The sequence below is a fragment of the Chiloscyllium punctatum genome, chromosome 23 (assembly GCF_047496795.1).
Source record: "Chiloscyllium punctatum isolate Juve2018m chromosome 23, sChiPun1.3, whole genome shotgun sequence".
Taxonomy (NCBI): domain Eukaryota; kingdom Metazoa; phylum Chordata; class Chondrichthyes; order Orectolobiformes; family Hemiscylliidae; genus Chiloscyllium; species Chiloscyllium punctatum.
This window is the reverse complement of record NC_092761.1, coordinates 71,156,642-71,181,861: the sequence shown is the minus strand read 5'-3', so window position 1 is coordinate 71,181,861 and position 25,220 is coordinate 71,156,642. Positions and strand designations below refer to the sequence as shown.

Genomic DNA, 25,220 nt, shown 5'->3' with positions numbered 1-25,220 from the left:
TACTCATGCATCTGTCCAGACGCATCTTAAAAGAATCTACCATGCCTGCCTCTACCACCTGTGCTAGCAACACTTTCCAAATGCCCACCACCTTCTGTGTGAAGTACTTGCCGCGTGTATCCCCCTTAAACTTTCCACCTCTCACTTTGAAAGCATGACCTTGAAGCATGAGCAAGAAGTCCCTCCAGAGTTGGAGGCCCCATATTTCCCACCATATTTAAGTTGTATGAAGAAAGGGCCAGTCTGTCTATGCCATGTACTTACCTTAGTTCATCCATGACTTGGGTGAAACATTAGACAAATCAAAATCATGTGTAACTTCTGGTTTATAATGCAGCTGATCTTAAGGGCATGGTGGTAGTCTCCCTACCTTTGGGTCAGAAGGCATAGGTTCAAGCCCCACCTGCAGTGTTTTATAACATGCTTAAACAGGTTGATTAAAAATATGTACAATTGACCAGCAGTCCTCTCAATCACCCATGAACTCTCCACACTGAACCAACCACCCACTCTGACTATCTAACTGCATCCTTGGTCCTGCAAACAACACCCTCCCTGACCCACCTACCTTTCCACTTCACTGACCTAATTTACCTACCTACCACCGAAAACATTTGCCATCCTACAGACTAACCAGCCTTGTCATGTTGTCATCCTTCCCACATGGCTCTTGACCTTCTTACCCACTTAGCTTTTGTAAAGGGTATAACAGCCTATAATGAGTCAGAAATAGATGCTTGAAAATGGGGGGAAACAAGTAAATATACATTGCATGCATGTGCATTGGGTGAATAATAATTGTGAAAACTTCCAGTAAATGTCCACAGTAATGTGTTCACCCTTAGTAGGAGCACTTTCCAACATCTAGCTTCATACAGGCCAATTATTTTTCAGTCTCCAGCAGCAGTTATATTGTCAATTGTGGGTCTATCTGAAGCAGTTTTGGATGCACAGGTAACATCACTGCCAGGTCTTGACATGATACCTGAAAGTACTAACGTCTAACAGTGTAAGAACCTTGTAGGAAGCTATCTCTCACTGATTCAGGGTTCAGTGTCATTGTACTCAAGTGAAAGGCCAGATTAAATGCCCTGGTGATTTGTTGTACTACATATGGTCTTTGAAAACTTTCAGAACAGCTGCTTTGCTGAGGTACCCTTTTATTAACAATTAGTGACTGAGAAAACAGAGCTCTAGATCACGTCCACTCACAGATGTGCAGGGCTACTTGTTAGCTGATTTTAATTTGACATAGGTGAATAAGCAGCTCGCCGTATAATTCTGGTCTGTCAAACATGCAAGGTACTTCATAAAACAAGCCTCAAGCTCTGAATTCCAGTCTAAATGTCAAATGTCAAAAATCAGGCTTGCATGAAATAATTCAACCTGTCAATTGATATGTAACCTTATTTTATGTAATCCGACAGTTCTGCCTGCTTAGCAATATTTATGAAATTCAGTCCCATGTAATACCCTCAGTTCAGACAGGCTACTCCCAGAGGAACTTTTTGACATGTCAAAAATCCAACGCATTGCAGCATATTTTCTGTCGTGGATTGATTGAACAGAATGCTCAGTTGACTAGACCTGGTCAAGTGGAATATTTTAAGGGGGTTCCCTGCTCTTATGCCACAACTTTGGCATCTTTTCCCTAGCATTCCAAAGATTTTCCACCAGTAGTAACATCGGGAGCCATGAAGAATTCTGGGGAACTTACTGAGAAACAACCCTGCATTCCCTTAAAATGGGCCTAAATTTTAAAAGGGTTTATTTGGACGTGCTAGCTTTTGGAGTGCTGCTCCTTCATCAGGTGGTTGTGTTCCTTCATCAGTGACAACCACCTGATGAAGGAGCGACACTCCAAAAGCTAGTGCTTCCAACCAAATCTGTTGGACTGTAACCTGATGTTGTGTGATTTTTATCTTTGTACACCCCAGATAACAACACTGGCACCTCCAAATCATAAATTTTAAATGCAATGGGTTTACCACTACTTTGGCAAACTGAGAGTGTTTGACATTAAACAATAATTCAGTTTTCAAATCGTAATGCAGAAAGTATGCCCCGATTTTAATTCTTTACACCTTATGCAATTTGTTTGTAGAATCCTGTGGTCAGGAAAGTGTAAGTTATTGTCAAATAAATTGTATGTTTTCATCTACTTTGTCACTGCTTCCCTCCACAATGCAGCTTTCAGCATTTCATCCAACTGTTGGCTTCATTTTGATTGTTTAGTTCTATTTATTTAATTCTGTGAGAAAATATATTCCTCAGAGGCAGTACTTACCTTTAGTTGTCCTCTCCGACAAACTACTTTCCTAAAAATGGCAACTCATGCTCAAGTCTGGCTTCACAAGCAATGGCAATCTTTCAATACTTCACCCAATTGACTGTTTACAGCTATGAACTTTGACAGTGAACATCAAGAGGTCATTTATCTGTGTGAGTCATCACAAACCTATCCTCACCTATTACATTATACAAAATTAAAATAAATACAGGTGCATTTCCCGGCACTTTGCTACAGAAATTCAAAACTAATCCCAAAGCTCTGTTTTTTCCCCTTAGTCATCTGAAGCAAATGTTTGTCTATGCTTCCTTTAAAATATGTAATTGGTTCTGCCTCAGTTATTCCCTGTGGCAAAGGATTCCATGCTCTAACAACTGTTGTAAAAATAATCCATCGAATCACTTGTTATTCTCTGTTGTCGTTTTTAAATTGATGATGCATCTTTTACTGACACCCTAGTCAAAGGAAATAATTTGTCCTAGTCACTTTATCAAAATCTGTTCTTGGATTCTTGCGCTGTCATGGCAATAATTCCTGGAGTCAAAGTTTCTCCTCATAACTGGAATTTCTGATCCCTAGTATCACGCTGGTAAATTTATTCTCCCAGCACAAACTTCCAGAAAACATCCTTGGACACTGATGATCAGATGAACTATGGCCATTTTCCCCATCCTAAAGTGACAATGTTGAAACGTCTCTCACTAATTTCATTGACTGAAGTCAGAAGCTCTTGCCATACAGTTCTTAGAACCTTTGATCTCAAACAGTCACTGAGCATGATTCCACAAATGCGAAAATAGATTTCAAAGCGGAATAAGATCATTTTTGGGAAGGTAAGAAATGGAACAGTTGGAATGTTGCGTAAAACTTATTGTTGTCGGAAAGTAAGAAGATTGGCTTTTAAGAACTTTTTTTTATTGAAATCATTGAGCTGCCAGAATTAACTGGAACATATAATCTCAAATTAGAATTTGCATAGTCAAGTATAAATACATGTAAATACAATAAAAACAACAAATATCTGCCAATTCAAAGAACTTTGCTTGGCTTTGTACTCATCAACCACAAGAGCCAATGTTGCTAAGGGAATTTTCTTAGTCGGCTGCCATTAAGCCACTCTGAAAAATGTAACATCCTGTAAGAATGCTTATTCCTGATATGTTTGGTTCCTCTTTGTACCCAATGGTAACAATTTTCCCTCTGACATCAGTTGCCACCACTGTCATAGGAAGCACAGCACTTCTTCTCTACTCCCATTTGAATCTGCTTCACTGTTCAAATTGAGCCAAGCATAACATTCTTCACCTTACAACCCATGAGAAGTTCATTGTTTCTATTGTCTACCCTCCGACATTTCAGGATGAACATCTCCAACTAATATTGAGCTACAAGCAAAGTTCTGCTGTGGATCCATGTCCATGAGGAATTACTTTAAATTCTGCAAACTCATTTAATTTCAGGCTTTTAATCACCATCAAAAATAAATTTTCACTCCTTCCATTGGTCTGATACAAGATTTTACAATTAGTAATATTGTGCCTGACCTTGATATTCATGTATATACTCTACTCCAATGGTATCTACATCTTAATATCAAATGTTTGCTTGCAACAAGTGGCTAGTAACACTTATGCTGAAAGGTTACCAATTTATATAGCCTTAAAAACCACAACTTTGCTTAAATTATGCCAAATTTACTGGGCCTAATTGATTATAGCTAATTGTTACATCTTTCCAGTAGAATTGGCTTATTTCACTAAGCAAAAAAGATCATGGCTTAATGAAATAAATCAAAACACAAAGGATGAGAGAGTGCTCAAAGTTAACTTCTGGAGCATATTCTCTCCTACAGCAGGTCAGATAGGCATGATTTCTATCTGAGGGAAGGCTGTGCGATTAATTGCACAATTCATGTTTTGCAGGCCAAGGTCACATCGCGCGTAAGCACCAAGTTATACTGCAAACCTTTGGCGATGCGACCAAGGTCTAGAAAATAAGGTATTGCGCAATAATCTCTAGACCATTTCATCCTTGCATGCTTGCTGGCATTATGATTTTTGCCTCACAACTTCCACTGTTCCAGGGTTCAAAGCCACTGGAAATATAAATCAAGTCATTTCAAACTTGGAACTCAGTCTTCAAATAAGAACAGAAGTATTTAATCAATTAACCTAAGAGCAGACAAGCAAGATTCAACTAGGTTTCTATAGCTCATGTATGTTGATTTACTTTCGCTTGCAAATCTACTTCTACTCTCCTCTAATTTTCCTGAGATCAAAGTTCATCCATTTGACTGAACATTGAGGTAAGCGTATTAAGATGAATCAGCTTTTCCTTGTTCTCATCTTACACCATTGATGGCATTGCAGTTTTCCTATTTCTGGTCTCCATTGATTAGTGACATTGCCTTCTATCTAATACCTTGGACTGCTCATTGATATAGTACATTTTTGAGTAGACTTTTTTCTAACTGATATTGTATACATATTTTGTGGTATGCACTTGGAGATGTAACCAATATAATTACTCAGTCATATCATGCTTCATGTGCTGAAGGGATTAAATAATTATTGAGGATGTATTCCAATACTTTTCTCATCAATCAAGTTAATTTTTCAATGATGGCAAATCATCAGTTGCTATTTACATTTTCTGACTTAACCCTTCCATCATGTCTTTATTGTAAGCCTGGTAGTGGAAAGCTTATATGATTAAGTCACAGGGTTGTCTGGTCCCACAAAGGTTAATGTATAGATGTAGGGTTCTATTGCTATATTTTTTTCTCAAATTTAGTGGAAGATGTTTGTAGATAATATTAAGTAAAATCAAAGTTTATCTGTTCAAAGCTCAACTTTGTACAAGTCATCTGAAGGTAATGATTCAATTGTCAGTCTTGCTGTCCAGTGGATTTGTAAGATACTCTAATATATGCATAACCGTGAGTTCTTTGTATCTGCTGATTGCTCTAGGGAACTGTTGAAAGAAGGGTAAGAAGGAAGGTTGATGTGTTCTTTAAAACTGAACAATTGTTATTCCTCCCTTTCTAGCAGGCAGAATGTTTGCAACAGAACAGCAAAGATGTATGCAGAAATGAGGGAAACAAACAAATAAAGGACATTACAGCATTAATAAAGAATTTAAACATTACTTTTAAGCAAAATGTCTTCCCAGGAATATTATGACTTTTCAGTATGTCCCAAAACATTGTATAATTATTGTTCTAAGACATTTTTCTTGTTGTTCCAATTGATAGCCACATGATAAGTCCACCAGTTGGTCTTTGTATTTTCTACTATAATCTTACAATGATGTTTTAGTCTTCACTGTGATGAGCAGTTAATACCTCTTGGCTCCCCAATATGCAGTTGCTCAAGTCAGCATTTTACTGAACATACGTAAGCAAAGATGTTTATAATCTGTATGCAAAGTCAAGTAATCTCTACTATGGCAGCAGTTGAGTTTCAACAATTGTCTATGTGACCCCAGAGCTAAGGAGAGATACTTAATTAGGATTCCCAATTATTACTCATCAATGCGACTGTATAAACATTTGGTGAGAGTTGGATTAGCAGCCCTTATGATGTCACACAAGTGAATAATCTCCCAAAGTTTATATTGGTTGATATATGAAAAATGTCCTTTTTGGGGAAGTTGGTATAAAGTATCTAATGCTCTGGAATTGTAACCCACCAGGATTCCACATCTTCACAAGAGAAGGGAGAACATTAGCGAAAGAGTCATAGAGTCATAGAGGTGTACAGCATAGAAACAGACCCTTTGGTCCAACCCGTCCATGCCAACCAGATATCCCAACCCAATCTAGTCCCACCTGCCAGCACCTGGCCCATATCCCTCCAAACCCTTCCTATTCATATACCCATCCAAATGCCTCTTAAATGTTGCAATTGTACCAGCCTCCACCACTTCCTCTGGCAGCTCATTCCATACGTGTACCACCCTCTGCGTGAAAAAGTTGCCCCTAAGGTCTCTTTTATATCTTTCCCCTCTCACCCTCAACCTATGCCCTCTAGTTCTGGACTCCCCGACCCCAGGGAAAAGATTTTACCTATTTACCCTATCCATGCCCCTCATAATTTTGTAAACCTCCATATGGTCACCTCTCAGCCTCCAACGCTCCAGGGAAAATAGCCCCAGCCTGTTCAGCCTCTCCCTATAGCTCAAATCCTCCAACCCTGGCAACATCCTTGTAAATCTTTTCTGAACCCTTTCAAGTTTCACAACATCTTTCTGATTGGAAGGAGAGCAGAATTGCATGCAATATTCCAACAGTGGCCTAACCAATGTCCTGTACAGTTGCAACATGACCTCCCAACTCCTGTAAAATTGATTAATATCAGTCTTGTGGGCATTTAATAATTTAAATCACGCTAGGAATAGGAAATTCATTTATTGGGGGGGGAATCCAATGGTTATGGGAATTCCAATATCATATTTATGTAAAGGTTCTGAGACTACATATATTATCAGTTTTTCCACTGGTGCCTTCATCCAAGCAGCAGCCTCCTAAGTGGCCCCCTCTATGCTTATCATTCTATTAAGATGGTAGGCAGCAGGACCAAACAGAAGGCACACAGCAATGTCAACGGCCCCCACCAGGAGAGACTGGATGCTGCCGGAGTAGGCAGACAAAAATGATGGCAGCTCAAAATGGAGTCTCCTCAACTTCCTGCATTAAAGTAAGATCAAAGTCTGTAGGGACATTGGTAGTAGCTAATAAAGAATTTTAAATGTAATTCCCATCTCAACAAGGGGAGTGATAGCCTAGTGGTATTACTCCTGGAGTATTAATCAAGAGACCCATGTAATGTTTTTGGATCTAAGCTTGAATCCTGCCTTGGCAGATGGTGGAGTTTGAATCAATAAAACAAGAGTCTAATTAGGAATGTGAAACCATTGCCAGTTGTTGGGATGGGGGGGAACAGACTGGTTCACTAACAGGTAAAAGCAATGACTGCAGATGCTGGAAACCAGATTCTGGACTAGTGGTGCTGGAAGAGCACAGCAGTTCAGGCAGCATCCAAGTAGCTTCGAAATCGACGTTTCAGGTTCACTCATGTCCTTCAAGGAAGGAAACTGCCATCCTTACTTGGTCTATCCTACATGTGACTCCAAACCCAGTGCAATGTAGTTGATTCATAACTGCCCTCAGGGTAATTGGGAACGGGCCTAGTCAGTGACGCATAGATCCTGTGCATGAGGTTTTTTTTTAATGTTTAAGGGCTATCGCATATACACTAACATTGTTGTTTAGTTGACATCTAATTAAATTCTCCTTTCTTCGGTTAGGTTTTCCAATCTCACAGGTCCAGCAGCCCGGTGAATCTCAGGTTCTCCAGCCCCAAGGCATTCTCTACCTCCAGAAGAAGAAGAGACACTCCCGTCAGGACCCTTATGCTTATTTTTCTGCCATGAAAGAAGAGTTTCACAAGTACAGACACCAGCCTGAGGATGAAATGGCCATTCTAGATCACGTAGATCATGAAGAACACCAGGGGCAGGCAACGCAGCTCTAGTTATAATTATTAGTTGTGACAAGATACTTGACAAGATTTGTAAATCTGTGTACAGAATGTGTTTCCTGCTCAAAAAGGTCAAGTACAGACTCTGTGGTAGAAATTAGCTTTGTGGTCTCAGTTGTGCAAACAGCAGTGCTACAGTGCTATATTCTTAGCTACCTACCCCACAACTAAAAGTAACCACCCCATATTCGTATATATCCCTCGAAAGGATTACTTAAAGGGTGGCAATGTTTTGTTTCACCAATCTATTTAGTTTAACTGCTTGAAAAAGAAATGGTGTGAAGAAACATGTAGTTTGTAATAATTTTGTTTTGCCAAGTCTATAATAACACTTCTAACTGGGGAACATTTATCTGTCCATCAGTGTCCCCTCCAAAATAATTTCTTAACAGCAAAGTGACAGAGCAGTCAATAATGACTTATAAATTAAGCTGAGATGATAAACTTGTTTCAACAGATTTTCCTGCTCTATGATGTCTCAGTTTCTGACAGGTATATATCTGACATCTCCATCTGCCACTTAAGATGGCACCATGTCAGATGCTGAATTTATTGCTTTTGTACAGTGTATGAGAACAATGAGTAATGCTTCATTTGTAGTAAGATTTGGAATGAAAGTTGAGAGTACTGAATGGCACATGCCTGCTCTTTTCCCCCCCTTATATGTTTTCTGCTGAAAAGCCCAAGGACCTATTTTGTTAGTCTCCATTCATTATCGTGGGTTTGCGAAAATTGTCATTCAACTGCTCCAAAGTGGCTTCAACTTTGAGATTTTAAGCTTTCTTTTGCTCTGTTGATCAACAACATAGTTTTTGTTCTTGCATATCGGGTGGATGAATCAAACTTATTTTACAAGATGTCTACCCAAGTACTGGAAATTCATTCAAGGAGCATTCAGTTTTGTGTAGGTAAGCTGATGAATGGAATGATTTGGTTACCTTGTTCAAGATGGTGTTAAGACTATTACGCCATCTAAAACAAGGCTAACAATCATATCTGCTAAAGTATTCTTCTGGTTTTTCCTTGCTTTCAGCAATGGATTAACCCATTGGCTTTCTCTCTTGTGTCAGTCAATTTCCTTTTTCATATCTGGTAGTTTTTACCAGAAATGTTTGTTGTCAGAGTCAAATGATCATAAATGGGTGAATTTAGTCTTTTCACTTATTCATGCACTTACAAAGCTCTGTAAACATTCTTCACACATTCATACTGGCAATAAAGTAGTTTTTTTTTATCCATGCATCTGAGTATATCACTGGGATAGTAGATCCCTTCATAGATCCTGTGACAGGTTAGTCACATGATGGTATTCCTTGAGAAAGCTAATTTCTGTGTATTAGGAACTGGTAATCAATCTGACTACTTATGTTCAGTTTTTATTAGCCTTGCTAATAATCTGTCCTTAAGACTATTGTCATTATCAGTGCCTGTTCATCAGAAAGACATAATCCAATGGGTTATTTGTCTTTCAATATCCAATCAGAAGATTGATGTATTTGAAAGAAATTGATTGAAAATAGCAAATCAAAAATGATTCAATGTTGCAAGACTGAATCTCCTTAAACTGACTAGACTTTGCATGTTTGATGGCTGATTGGATATTCCAAAAGCAAAATTAACCTAGTATTCAGGTAAAGATTAGTAAAATATGAATGTAATATTTTATTGTCATGGTTAATTAGGCATTTTATAGACTAACAGGAAGTAAACTGTACTACATTAATAGATCTTATCCTTAAATATTGAGGAGAAAATGAAGTGAGGAAAGATGTAGAGGCAGTAAAATGAAATATTACAATAGCCAAAATTCATTTTTACTTGCCTTCTACCAGATTTTAGTAATACGTATACTTATTAATGCATAATGACCTCTAAACCTTTGTAAATTTTTACTCATGGGCAGCTTTGGCTAGCTGCAACCTTACCTTCTTCATTACACTGCCTTTCTCTTTTTGGGCATCTCATAATGTGAATAAAGTTAGCATCAAACTGATGCAATCCAACAGAATTTCAGCAAAATCCAAAAACAGTAAAAAGGAATTTTCAGTCTGTAACTTGTTGTTATATTAGGATTCATGCCTAATAAGCATCACCCGATATTTTAGAACCTTTTAATATCAAATTACATCATTTTCTCTAAACAATTATCACCAAATCTTGTGATTTGTGTAATCACTGCAAAAACCCACTTGACGTGAAATTAAGTAGCTTTGGAATAATGGTTAGTGTGACATTGGTATCCTTGTAATCGAGGACAGATTTTAATGACATGTTCATGAGTTCATGGGAGTGGTCCATTTATTAAAGCACTGCCATAACTCAATGTTTCAGGTGGGATATCAGATAAGTGGTCTGCAGTGATTTATATGTTTAGGAATATGACTCTCATCTTTCTTTTGATTCGTTCTGCATTAGAAGTGCCATCGGAGTATATTTTAACATCAACTTATATGGTTTGAATGAAATGCTTGTCAGTGACTACACAATTACAAGACTATTCCACTCAACATTCTGCAATACTTTTCAAAGAAATCTTTGAATAAGTTAAACTGAGAGCGAAGACCTTTCTGTATATCATTTAAATGTAATCAGTACATCAAAAGACAAGTGCAATGTACTTGAATCATGACTTCCTGCTCTGTATTTAATTTTTTTTCTTGGCTTGATGTGGAAACATTTTTACAGAAAAATGTTTATTCAGAAAAAGTATTGAAATGGATAAATATATTTATAACAATGTGTAATTAGTGTGTGGCATCTGCCTCACCAATGTTGGATAAGGACATTTTCTCTTAGCAAAAGTCTTTATGTACTGAGATGTTCATTTTTACAGATGCTTTATTAATGATGCATGCAGCTCAGAAGCCAAGTATACTTTGAAGAAAAGTAGAGGAAAAGGAAAGTGAAATTAGCCTAGAAAAATGTATAGAGGAAATAAACTGTAGGATATTAAGATAGTTCTTGTTTATCAGGATGATTCTGCTGCATGGTAAAAATTTCAGGATGTATTTGTTGATGTGGCATTAGGAATGAAGTGAAGAAGGCTGTGAATGCTTCAATTTTGAAGACCTAGATCTTGTAGTTTTTTTTAGAAAAAGATATTGAAGGTAATGGGGCAAAAAATGAATAACATGAGTTGAGACAGATGAGCTACAGTCTAAATGAATGGTGAAACAGGCACAACAGATGACAAAATATATTTCTGTTCCTGTTGGAATCCTGTCACATTTTGAATATTTTATTCCCAGATATAACATACTGTTGCTTTTGTCTAATCAAAGTAGGATCATGGATGGACAAGCATGTATAAGCCTATAGAATATCTTGGAGGATATACCTTCGCGATATACTGTTGTGAGCTCAGTTTGATGCATAGTGCAAAACGTCATTGCATGCTGATTAGCTGTACACAATTAACATTTTTTTACAGAGTGAGGACCATGTAGTACTTGCAAAGTACAAAAGGCAGGGTTCAATCATGATAAATAGCACACTACCTTCTTAAGCTAAGACTAATTTGGAGATAGTTTGTTACAGTTCACTCAGGTAATCTGGGTTGCTGCAGCAACATGTATTTTTCTATGTATGTCATAGTCTGGAACAATGGAAAGTGACGATAGAAGCTCCAACTTACTTTATATTACATGTCTGGCCAGGAGTCTCTTCCATTCTAATACTTGTTATTGACATTGCTGGAATGATTTACGGATTGATGCTTAAACTGAAAACAACAAATGCAAGAGATTACAACAGGTCAGGCAGCATCCATGGAGAGAGAGCAAGCTAATGTTTCGAATCTAGATGATTCTTCATCAGAGCTCATCTAGACTCGAAATGTTACCTTTCTCTCTATCCATGGATGCTGCCCCATCCCTTCTGATCTCCAGTATTTATTGTGTTCAGTACAGATTCCAGCATCTGCAGCAATTTGTTCCTATACTTGGTGCTCAAACTGTTTGGCCATGATCATAACACACCATCAGGTCCTGGAGTAGGTCTTAAACTAGGAACTTCTGGCTCAGAGAGAAGGACATTGTCAGCTGTGCCATAACAGCATGAAGCACTAAAGTAAGGAAAGTAAAACATGTTAAAGCAGCAGCATTGTTCATAGCTTTTAAGTATGAGATGATCCAAGTGTTCCATGAATAGGAAGAACTCATTATACAACAAATTTAAAAATCTTTTGGAAGGCCAGAGCTTCCCTTCCTTTACCAGAGAGCCACTCATTTAATATGTTTCACTTAATTCCTTCTCCATCCAATTACACTTAATTATCAGCCTCACTTATACTTTGCCAACATTAATAGCTTCACTTGTAATTCACAAATCCATATGATTCAGAATGAATTATTTCTAAAGTCATAGCATTATGTGATATTTCAGAACAAAGCCAGGTTATTTTCTTGTGACAGATAGTGAAGAATCTTGGTCTAGGGAGAATATTCAGGGAAAAAGTATCAGGCAATAATGTTATGATGAATACATGACCAGGAAATATGAATGGACAAGGCCCAACCACATAGTGATTATTTGCTTTGAGCAATTTTGGTCTATCTAAGAAAAGATAATTAGGAATTTGGAGGCAGCCAGAGAAGTTTCACTAGGTTATTCCTGGTTATGGAGCAATTTTCTTATGAAGAGAGTTGATGAGGTCGACTTATTTGAGCTTAAAAGAGTGAGAGGACACCTTACTGAAACATGTATGTTTCTCAGAAGGTTTGACAGAGTAGACATGGAGAGGTTGTACAGACTTCAAAAATTCGTGTCCACTTCACCTCATAATAGCTGTGAATGTTGTTATCCTCACCTTTTTGCTTCATGCAAAATCTGGCCCATTGCTCTTGAATTTATTCAGTGTATTTCACCTCAATCACTAAATTCTAGATTCTCCTTTACCTCTATCTACTATATTATGGCTGTACCATAATTTAAGATTGGATGCAGATTAGCCTCCGACTCAATAAGTTGTTCCACAAGTATCCTCATATATGTCCCTCAAAGTAAGTATTGCACTGCCCCTAATCTTTTCTGCTCTTTTGCCAGTCAATACCCAGTAATTGAAAACCTCAAGATTAATGTCTGGCTGTTTTAATAGATCTCTCTGATCTGTGAGACATTACTTGCTTACGTGCTCCCACTGTCCAGAAAGTCTATAAAAGTAACAAATACATTTACTACCCTTGACCTCAATGCACAATGTCTCCTCAGTATGTGTCAAGACACATTTCATCTGAATCTCTTAGCAGTACCACTTTTCTCAAATCACTGCTTTCCATTTTGTGTCCTTTTTAATTTCATCTTCCTCCCCACACTAGTCAACCCTCTGGTTTGCCCAGATCTCAGCTCACTACTTTCTTCCCAAGAGCAACAACAGGTGAGAAATAAATGGTGGCTTTTCCAACTCCACCCTTATCAAATGAAAAATAACTTAAAAGTCTCAGTTTCCATTCCTGCTCAATACTCTGTATCTGGTTCATAAATTTTCACATCAGTTTCACTGATCTATGAATATCGTTTAGCAAATAATTATTGATACCAACTATTAAAATTACATTCTCTCATTTTATAAGGTTTTAATTTCCATTACTTTATTACTGGGTAATTAATTACAATTCATGTTTTTCTTTAGAAAAGGAAATTCACCTTCCTCCACCCACCACACCAACCCACTTTCCATTACAGAATGATATTGGGTAGATTTGCAATGCTACATGACTGTAAAAATGCCATCGTAGACTGGGTCTTATTTATAGATACTATGCAGTCTTTAACTTTCTGTTAAAGTTGCTTACTACCTTCTACTCATTTAAGATTTGAGCTTATAAACCATAAAAGGTCATAACCAACATTTCTTACATCATCCTGCATGTCATGGCATTTTGCCCTTGAATTCCACTTGCTTCCTCGACAACAGTTTTAACTACTTGAGTATCATTGTATCAGAATCAGTGTTATTCAGAAAGGGCTGCAGTTGAGTATAACATGCTCTTCGATAACATATTCAGAACTCTTTTAAATTCAATATGAATTGTGTGTGGACATTGCTAGATGAATTGGTAATGTTTGCTTTACATTATTAAAGAAAATTGTCTAAGATGATAAATCTGAAGGGTAGGTTGTGCTGTCGAATTTTTATCCCTTGAGATGTTTTCTGTAGAAGCTGCCCTTTGCTCAGCAAGTGCCCCTTGTTTTCCACCTCACCTCGTGTGTCAAGTTTACACTTCTATAAAAAATATATTTCATGTGTATAGACCTTTCTGTGTAGAGTCAGAGATTCACTCATTGGCAGCATGCTAGTGATGTTGTCTTGACAACATCATGCTGAAACGTATGAGATGTCATTTCTGGAGGACAACAGAGGTAGTATCTGATTGTTATCTTACATAATTTGAAAATGCTGCAGGGTACAGAACATTGTTAAATGGATGGGGAGGGTGTGGAATTAACCTTCATGTTCTGATGTTCTAAGACGTGAAAGAATAGCGTTCTATCAAGGCTTAGGAATAGTTAACTCAATTTTCAAATTAACAGCTTATCTAAAAAGGCACAGAGAGTGAGGGCAGCTTAGCATAGGTGGTGAAGAAAATTGGGGAACTACCAATTGAAATATAAAGCCACCACCAGAAAATAATATGTTCATAACATTTAGATTTACAGGGATCCCTGATTTACAAACGAATTACCAACACTCATACTTACAAACTACCACACACGGCTCAAATTGTAAAGATCTGACATATGAATATTTCTTGTCCTGACAAATAGCTACCTTTATATTGTCCTGCATTATGTTCCAACTTGCGTACAAGTCAACTTGTGCACGGACTCTGGAACAGAACCTGTTTGCAACCCAGGGACTGCCTATATAGTTCATCTCTTCAAGGTAATGACAAAGAAGCTAATTGAGATCCCAGTTGGCACTATCTGCTTCCATCCCCCTTTGAAAATGATAAATTGAGGACTTAGGATGCTGGTGACAAACATGTGAAATTAGTGGCAAAACTACTATCCTAAGCTATTTTTCCAGCCATTTGACAGTGTTTTGTGGAGAATCCATTATGCTGCATGGTGACCAAAGAAAAAAATTTGTTTTATTTTTCTATTTGTTCCTAAAGGTGCTGATTGAAAACATTGTCATATAGCAGAAAATGAATATTCATTCACATTTTGATTTTGGCTTTTATTCAATGTGTTGTACTCTTTGTTTATTTTGTGATAATCACATGGCATGATCAAAGATTTGGATTCAAAAATAATCCATGTTATTATGAATAAACGTATTTCTAAAATCATAATATTAGGTAGATTGGTCATGCTAAATTGTCCATAGTGTCTGGGAATGTGTAGCCATGGGAAATGCAGGGTATTCAACTTGGAACATAATGCAGGACAAAATAACTTAGCTGTTGTCTGGACAAGAATTACTCATATGTCAGAGCCCTGTATTGCAGTTTCTGAGTAGGAGGGAAGGGGACTGAGGCTAGGTAGTATGCTTTTCAGAGGGTCAGGCTTTCTAGGCTGATTGACCTCTTTCCACACTGTAGGGCCTCTGTGATTCTATGATTGTGTCATGTTTCAAAACAAAACTAAGTTATTTGTATTGGATCAGATAGTAAGGAGTATTGGTTCAGGAAGAATATTCAGGGAGAATGTATAGGCAATAATAATATAATGAATGAGTAACCAGGAAGCATGAATGGGCCAGACCTAACCACAGTATTCTACAGTCTTGGGTTATGGGCTAACAAACAAGCTTTCTGCATGTCTTCAGCAACTCTGATTTGGTCATTTACACCACAAATGTAGCCTTTGTCCAACTTGTTTGTTCCTTCAAAAGTGACTTTCCGAAGTTAGTGTAGTCTATTAGGTCCCCGTCCTTTAGTCTGTGGGGCCTGAATTTCAATTCAGTCAAATGTTAAGGTGATTATCTGACAGTTATCAAGCTCTTCAGTAAAAACATTTTTAACTGACACAGTCCCAGAAGATACAAATTTACAGCTAATATTGTAGTTTTATTCCCAGAATACTTCTGCATATGGCCTGACCTTGTTAAAGGAGTTTAAAACAATTGACTGCAATGTAGCTCATGTAATCAGTAACACACCCATGAGATCAATGGATTGGAAATGGTAATGATTTATTCTGTGATTCTTTGTTCAGTGAACCTGTACCTTTGAGTTTGTCATCCATCATCAATTTGAGTCCATCAAGGCAAAGCATTTAGAGGGCAAATATTACTGCAATCACAGGAAGTGGGGAGGTTTTATAACTGAAGGGAGTAGAGTTTTATAACTGAGCCCATAGGAAGTAGGGAGACTTTATAACTGAGCCCACAGGAAGTGGGGAGTCTTTATAACTGAACCTGTAGGAAGTGAGGTTTTATAACTGAGCCTGCAGGAAGTGAGGTGACTTTATAAGTAAACCTCCAGCAAGTGGGGAGACTTTATCACTGAACCCACAGGAAGTGGAGAGGTTGCTGTGCATCTTATATCTTTTCCTTGGAAAATGAAAATCGACAGGGTGTAAAGTAGCCACCAAATGTCCTCTTGAGTTCTTTGAACAACGGCAGATTTAACCCACAACACTCTGACCTCCACCACAGGGAGAGGGCAAGGATGGAGTTCCCAAATGTACCCTAGCTGCAATGGAGCTTGAACCCTGTGCACTGCTGGTATCAATCTAATATACACTAGCTATCCAGCCGACCACACCTTCATTACCAACTCACTGCCGATGGAGCCTGGGTTGCTATGACAACATGACACCACACATTTTCACATGTGTATTGTAGCCTGTTGTTATAAATAGTGAAGGTGGAGGTTTTAAAGTTTATTTTCCATCACATGGCTGACCAGGAATCTTTCTCCCTCTTACCATGCGCTATTGTGGAGTGTTGCGGAATAATCATCCTGTTAGGTTGCATTTTGAATGCAACCTTCTCCAACACATCCAGAGTGGTACTTGAACCCAGAACTTGTGATTCAGAGGCAGAGGCAGGGGCACTACCCATTGTGCTGCAAGAGCTCCCCCATCAAAATCACTCCATCTTTTCCCACCAGACTCATCAAGTTATAATTCTGTCCTTAGTTTTGTGAGCCTCCCATTCGTATTAAAACTAATTAATGTTGATGCTTGCCATATACAACTGACAGAGTCAAATATCAAGCAGTACTGGAAGTCACCACAGGGGAGCATGTTAACAGCTGTATCATCAGAGTATTAGATGTATCTTCCAAAATTAAAAATTAGCTTTAGCTGCTTCATCCCAGCTCCAGGTAAGCCTGAGCTCTCAGCAGAGAATTACTTATCATTTGATGTTAAACCTCTCCCAGTAATATTTTATGGTTGGCTTGTGTTAAAAATTGAGCCATCACAGATCAGCATCTCATTTTATTTGTACTTTATTTATAATGTGTTAGAATATTTGGTCAGCAAATTATTTTGTTGATTTTGCAGATAGATGCTTGTTGGCTTAACATGAAGGACTTCAGATGCGTGGATGGACTGGTGAAGCTGGGCTTGGTTTTCTTAAAAAAGGTTGAGAGATTTGGTAAAATTGTTTTTTGAAATCATAGAAGTTCTAGACAGTGTAGATAGAGAGAAATTGTTCCCATTGGTGAAAGGTTGGAGAAGCAACGGGCATCAATATAAAGTGATCAGTAAAAACCAACAGTAACTTGAGGATTTTTTTTGTGAACTCACTGAAGTAACTAGGATCTGGAATATATGCTCTGAGAGAGTAGTGGAGACAGATTCAGTCATGCCTTTCAAAACGGAAATGGATAACCACCTCAAGAGAATGAAAGTTGCAGAGCGACAGAAAAAGAGCATGTGAGTTGTGCTAGTTAAATTGCTCTTATGGAGAATCAACTTGGACATGTGATGAATGACCTCTATCTTCACTGTAATACAAATAAATTGAAGTTTCTGTCAGCCAACCATTTGAGTAGTGCAGCGACCTTCATTAGAGCTTTCTGGGATGGAATGTGAACAGGTCAGGTGGCTGTGTTCTTCATTAGCCAATTGGAATGGAGAAATGTTGATGAACAGCACAGAATCTGAATCCGGAACTGTCAGAATATTGAAGTCAATTACATATCTCATACAGAAAGATAAAAGGGAGGGTACAATTGGATAGAGAGACAAAAGGGACAAAGAAAAAGTAACAAAAGCTTTGTCTTCTAAATCTCCAATTGTAACTAAAAGCTGAAGAAGTAAGAATCAGCACTGATATAAGTTAATTTTCTGTGCTCAAGCAGTTGTTTGTTAATAATGAACACTTATTATACTGCTTAAAAAAAATCAAGAGGAATGATCTAACCCTATTTTTCTAGTGAGTTTAATTTTCATCCATTAGGACTGTGTTCCATGTGCTCAATGCCTGGTCTCTCATGCTTCCAGTATTACCCAGATTTTTGTGGAGTAGGACATTTCAGGTCAGTGGAAGTTATCGTCCAATTTCCACATAAATATCAGTGAGCATCGATAGGGCCTCTGTTACTTCCACTGAACAATACAACCCCAACTTTATTCAATACATAGAATTTTCCCAAATGTGTTCTGTTTGTAGTTTTATGGTTGCCGTATTATTATCTGAGTTCCATAAGAATTCTACATGGAATGGCATGGAAAGAATGGTGAAAGAGACAGATTAACTCAATGGTCTGAGCTGCTGTCTAAAATGTTCATAGGGATTTGACATATAATGTACAGATATTAAAGTGTAACTTTTATGATTATATATGTAAATTTAAAATTTAATGTACTTATCGTTCCGGCAGTTGATGATGTCAGTCTATTTTGCCGCATAGATTAGGTCTTCCTGTTGTAGAATGTTAAAAGAACAGGAGTGGCTTGCCTTGTGTAAACTCCTTACTGAGAGGAAAGCTGAACCCCAGTCTGTGTTTCTTATTGAGTTGCACACTGGAGAGACACTTCCCAGCTTTTCATCATAATGAGGAGTTACTTTGAAGATGATGTACGGAACATGTTAGAGTGTGCCCACCATCTCACGTGGGTGGGGGGAGGTGGGAGGTTGTGGCTCTTTGATGGTTACGCATGACAGGATTTCCTGATGCTTTCGTTTTTAAGATAATTATGACCGATCACTCCCACCAGAGAAGTGAAAGACCAGTTAAAATGGAAATAATATTAAGATAAGCCCTTGAGACATTCTTGCACAATGTCTGAGCTGATGTGTCATTCTGAAGGGACAGTGTGGTGGGCTTTATTCACAATGAGATTGCTGTATTCTCATTGGTCAAATCATGGCTGAAGAAATGTAATTTCTTGCAATTGGTATCCTTTTGGCACAACACAAAGAGGTCATAGTTCAGCCACTTGCATTTTCCTGCTTTCACTGTCTCTTCTAATAAATATATTTTGTGCTGGATGCTATTGTAGGTGTCCAAAGACATCTCAATCCTCATGCATGGGGTTATTCTCTACAGCAGAGTTTCAACAGTTATGGTCAGTAAGCAATGTAATTGGTGAGGGAAATGCAGTCATGATTGTGATATCAGCGTTGATGTCTGGACACACCCATTTCTTAAGAGAATAGACCTGAGCAGCCTCTTCTCTTATCTACCGCACTCCACCCTCTAAACCACTGAATGCTGAGGCCAAATATAGTGCCCCCTCCCCACTGCCAATCTGACTGAGATGAGCTAACTGCTTAGCACAGACCAAAGGTTAAATATGAACATTTTCTGGTCTGCATGGTTAGTTTCCAACTCCAGCACTGAGAAACAAAGGGGTACGGAGAACCATATCTGATGGGCTTGTACAGTCATTGCTCTTAAACAGTTTTCTCATACTGATTATAAATAACAGTAATTGATAAAACAATGTTGAAAATGTGAAATTGTTCAGCCCGTGATAGTTTTGAACTTGAATTCACTCACTTCACAGCTGTTGTCAGTAAATTGTTGCATAAAATGTTACTTACTGAGATTGATTTCGCAAAGCTTTATGGTTTTCAACTGAATTTGACTAATTAGTTAATCTTCTTGGTGCTTGCTGTTATTCAAATTAGTCATGTTGGACTTTTTTTTAAAAAAAACAAGTGTCACCTTTTCCAGGCCATTGAAACTGCATTTCACTATTTGCATAAAATCTACAGAATTTGACAACTGACTGTTTTAGGAAACCATCCAGCATCTTTTCAACAGCCAGGATCACTTTGTTGGTTTGTGAGGCCTTCACTTCAAATCTGTTCCAGGTCAGAATGTGCTAAACTATTTTGCAAAGTTCTCCAGCCTTCCCTAACTCTCTCGAGTGTATCTTTAAGGAAGTCAATTTCAACACTGACTGAACATCGACTTTTTCAACCCTTTAAAGTGGTGATATACTTCTGCAATACAACGAACCTTCAAAATAATTAAAGCATCTGAGTCCTGATGAAGAACAATGTCACTGGCTCAATTTAGTTTTAGGGCTTTTAAAGACTGAAGAATCTATGGAATAAATATAGCACCTAATTACTGGTTTCGTTCATTTATAAACAATATTGCTGGGATACGCATACAATTTGTGAATTGTATCCATTTTCGTGTCATGCAGCGCACTGAGGAAATTGGATGGATGTTATATTTATTCTTTGTGATGTCAGATATAATTTGGTGCAAAACTTTATCATCATCTTCAAAAGCTTTAAAATTCACTTGTCTGAGGTCAGGAGAGACCTTGCAAAGATACCCTGAATGTAAATTAGTGTAATCACTGTTCTAAGATGTTTCTAACAAGTCTATATAAAAAGCTGTGGTAGAGATATCCAATTATAAATTTTGCTGATAAATGAACTTTTGTTTAGAGGCTTACACGTTGTTCTTAATGCAATTATGTTTTTGATACACAGCCTGCATAAACCAGAAATGTGTGTGCTGTCTTTTTAACGTAACTGTGGATGTTAATTTTAATTTAATTTTGATAATATTCAGCATTGTAATTGGTCTCTTTGAAAAGCTAACTTGATTTGTTCAGGTCCAGTTGGTAACGGGTTACTGAAGGTCTTACTGGTTCATATTGATCCACAGAGAGATAGAGTTTGGTTAAAGTAACATCATCTGGACAATATCCAAACCACATTTTACAGTAAGTTATTGAAATAAAAGACCAACATTGTTCTTTTGTGTTGACTGCGCACTGATGGTGATTTTCACTGCAGCCTTATCACAACTCAACCACTTTCAAATCTTAAATGAACGCACTTTCTCAATTTCCATTAAGTGAGTAAAATGTTTGTTGTTTATCTCTCTAAAGCAAAGCTTCTTTATGGGGTTGAAATGAATAGGTTAATATCCTCATTAAAATAGCAATCCACATGAATGTTTTGAGTCAATGTTTGCACAGTATAATTTTCAAGACCTCCTTTGTACTCATGTATTGTTCAGATAGTATTATTGCAATTTGAACGCGACTGATGCACAATGCACACATCTTGGTGCTGCAGCTAAGGTATTGTACTGCAATACTGGATCCCTCTGAAATAAAATGTGGTCTTTAGTTTTTAATGATTTTCTTTATCAAAGCCTCACTCAGAATATTTTCATCTTATACATTACCACAGTAAACTTTTCTAGAGATCATTGGAAGCACAGTTTTGCAGTGACATTAACCCTCTTGATGCTAAAGCTTCAGCCCCTCATATAGCAAACTGTATCATTGCTGAAAATGTCAAAGTAAACTGATCAGCTATATTCTCCCAATTCTTTTTTGGGGAAGTTGATTGGTTAATTATAAAGCAGATATATTGGTTTCAAATAATTTTATAATTTTCTCTCTGATTTATAAACTTAAACAATGTGATGCACACATTTTGTACATTTTAGAGCAAAAGTGGAATACTGCTTATTGTATCACTGCATGTGCTAACTACCAGAAGGCTTCCTCTTTCTGGTATCAGCATTGTGCATGTAATAATCTATAAAATGGCAACTGGAGGGTTAATTGAATCAACTTCAGGTATTACTGTTGTGATTTTTCTTTCAATAAATGCAGAAAGTTAATGTGTATAACTAAAACTAAATGGTGCTGTACCAAAGCCTTATCTGTAGAATATTTAATACAATATATCCTACTTGGGCTCTTAGCCTCCCTCTCCTTCCCCAACAATATGAAATTGGGAATGATACAGTGGACTGCTGGATTACCTGGTTTGTGTGCAGGACATATAAGGGATAGCCAAACAAAAGAATCATAACCAATTTGTCAGAATTAATAGTTACTCTGGATAGAGATAGACACAATGGGAAGTAAGGATACTGGTGTAGGGTTTAAAGACCATCATAGAACAGGTTGGCCAAATGGCCTGTTTCTGTGCAGTGATTTAATGTAATTAGAGAACTACTATCAGAGAAAACACTTCATACACAAAAGTTATGTAAAGAAATGATATATCCAAATTTGAAGAGTCATTAATGCCCAGTGTCTATATTCAATGTTGGATTTCTGTTTTTAAAACAACACAAAATAATTAAGTCATAAATACATTTATTGCTGAAAAGTGAAATGTTGTTATGGTTTAATTTAAAACACAGAACTGGTATTCCCAATGTCTTGATATTTTCTGTCAATTGATATTGATTTGGTATGAGGCCTGTTGCTTTCATGTGGTATAGACTTATTTTGGTTTCCTTTTAGTCCATAGATTCTTTAATTTTTGGGGTGATGCTTTAGTGCAGATGGCACTTGTTAGTGGATTAATCTGTCAGTCAGTGCCACATTATGCATTCTGCCAGGACAAAGGTGGAAATTTCCTGTCCTCTGTTTTCTTCAATTGCCATTCAATAATAACACTATGCTGGATACCATTATAATAGTGGATATTGAATGATGGACAGTATGATTTCTTCCTTGATATTCTGGTTGATTTAAAAGTTTCATTTGGTTTTTGGGATATTTACTTAAAAGTAATTTGTTTCCCTATTTCTGCTATCAGTAACCATGTCTGTACCTTCACTCAAGAAGGCGAGGTGGCTGCCTTTAACTTTATTGTTGAATCACATATGACCTGTCTATCATTATTAGTCCACCAGCACAGGTATTGATTTCTGCAGAGTATTCTGCCTGCTTACCCAACAGTGGCTAGATTGCTTCTAAATGCAACTGGATTTTCATGATAGAATTACACTAACTCAAACTCTACGTCTGGAATGCCAGCCCCAGTAAAGAATACAGTAAATTATCTAATTTAAATACTTCTAGTATAATACAAGAAAACAGAATCAAAATGTGATCTGTATGCTGAAATTGAGAAAAACCTGATGAAGATGTATGATTTAACCTTTAGTTCCATTTACAATGTTGGATGCAATTGCCGAAGTATAACATGTCTCTATAATTGTTATGCATATTTCAACTTACCTTGGTATATTTCATTTCATTTTTGATACCAACATTTCTAGTGATATTTCAAATGCACTCAGTCAGTAAAATGATTAAATATTTCCATCCAGAACAATTTTTTAAAATAATATTTTAATACTTAGACATGTAGACATTATTTTCAAATGTCTGCATACTTAATGAAATAAATGTGTATATGCACTAAGCACAGATATAAATATATCATTTTATTTCATTTACATAATATTGCAGAATCTAATGAGAATAAAGACTAACAGCAGAAGTGGGTGATGTATTAGTTGAGATTATTTATTTATTGATGATAATTTATTTATTAGATGAGATTAGGACTGTCCGCTGTGAACATAGTGAATTTTATTAAGTAGATATCCTGAGCTAGTAACTGGTGATTAGTCGAAGTGAGCACATATTTCAAATGCTTTTTACATGGATCTGACAGACCATTTTTATATGCCATCTGTTGTTACACCATATTTTATATTTCAAATATGTTGTGATGGGTTTGGGTTTGCTTCCTATTTTGGTAATATTCAGAAACTCATCCTTTCTTGTTGCATGGTACTTCCTTCTCCAGAAGTCTTGAAATTATAGATTCAGACTCACCAGTAATTAGAATGTCACTGTAGGCTTAATTGCACACATTGTATCTTTCATTTATACAGTAGAAATTTATATTTATTTCTCCAAGCCCCACAGCTCCTTATTGCACACAAGTGTAAACATTACCCCAAGCCAACACATCAGTATTTAACTTGAGCCTTATCTCTCACTAAATAAATATGTTTTCATATTTTGCAGAACTTTAATAGACAATGTCCATTATTTTTAATCTCTTGGTGATAGTTAATTTTTATGACATCACCCATTCAGAATTTAAACTGACTGAATTGTCACTTGCCAAGCAAGGCCAGAATGACCCTTCCAAATTATTTATTTTTAAATAGCAAATTCAATGGTGTTTATGTGCCTGCTTTCCAAAGTAACAATAAAATGTTAGTCTACAACAGGCAACCTTCCTAAAGTCGGACTACAAAGCGTGGGGTGATTGCTTTATTTATATCAATTCAATGTGAAAACGGTCAACGTTTTAAAAAAATTGCTTCAGAACAAAATCAAGTATTAATATAGGTCAGTCCATAGATAGAATGATGTTGCAACACAGTAACCACAAGTGGATTCAGATGAGATCTAACTGGAAGAGGATCAGTGAAGTGGCTTATTGAACCCATTCTGCACCTAAAAGATAATACAACTTAGGTGGAGCAGGCTCAATGGTGCTGTCTTGTTCTTATGTCTTGAGGGTGATGGATATCAGAAAACCTAGTACAGAGAGAATATTTATCAATGCATACATAATTTCTCAGTACCACATGAATAAAATTTCACTGCTAAAGACTTTAATTCTCCTTTTAGGCTTAAAAGTATACCAATGTATAATCTTCAATAACTCACTATATAATGTGAGTTCTAAATAAGCTTTTCAATTCACATTCAAATCTTTTGGCAGTGATATCATGCACTTACAATAGCAGGTGATACCGGCAGTCCAGCTAATATTTTTATTTAATATTTTCTAAAAGGATGGGAGGAGTCCTGGTACCCAACCATTTCCAAATATTTCAAACCTGCTGTGTAATCAATCAGAGTAAAGTTGGTGCATGTTCATGAAGAAATGTGTGTGCTTGGCTCAGAACATGTCAAAGAAACAATAGAGGACATTTAACTGCAAGGTAGTGCGGGAACTACTGTGTGGACATTTTCAGCTGCTTAATTCCCATGTAACATTAATCTGCTTCAAAAAATGTTTTGTATTTTGATATAATAAATCTTTCCAAAAAATAGCCTGCACGTATCTGAAAATTTCTTTGTTCTGGTATATTTGATACTTTCTGATAAGAAAAGCTTGGTCTCACAAAGGGAATGCATGTTTTTCATAGAATCTTAGAATCCCTACAGTGTGGAGGTAGGCCATTTGGCCCATCGAGTCACACCAACTCTCCAAAGAGCATCCCACCCAGACCCAC

The 25,220-nt window shown here is 37.1% G+C and overlaps 1 protein-coding gene across 4 annotated transcripts in view; it reads left to right on the top strand.

The window, feature by feature from the left end:
- Window positions 1-24,984, top strand: part of igsf9bb (immunoglobulin superfamily, member 9Bb) — a 682,739-nt gene extending 657,755 nt beyond the window's left edge. For 3 of the 4 annotated variants that reach the window (XM_072593172.1, XM_072593171.1, XM_072593173.1), the window contains one exon: window positions 7,598-24,984. In XM_072593172.1, the coding sequence (XP_072449273.1) occupies window positions 7,598-7,824 (227 nt within the window). In that variant the 3' untranslated portion in view covers window positions 7,825-24,984. The remainder of the gene's footprint in view (window positions 1-7,597) is intronic. The other variant, XR_011963911.1, reaches the window with a different exon arrangement.
- Window positions 24,985-25,220: the final 236 nt, after the last annotated feature.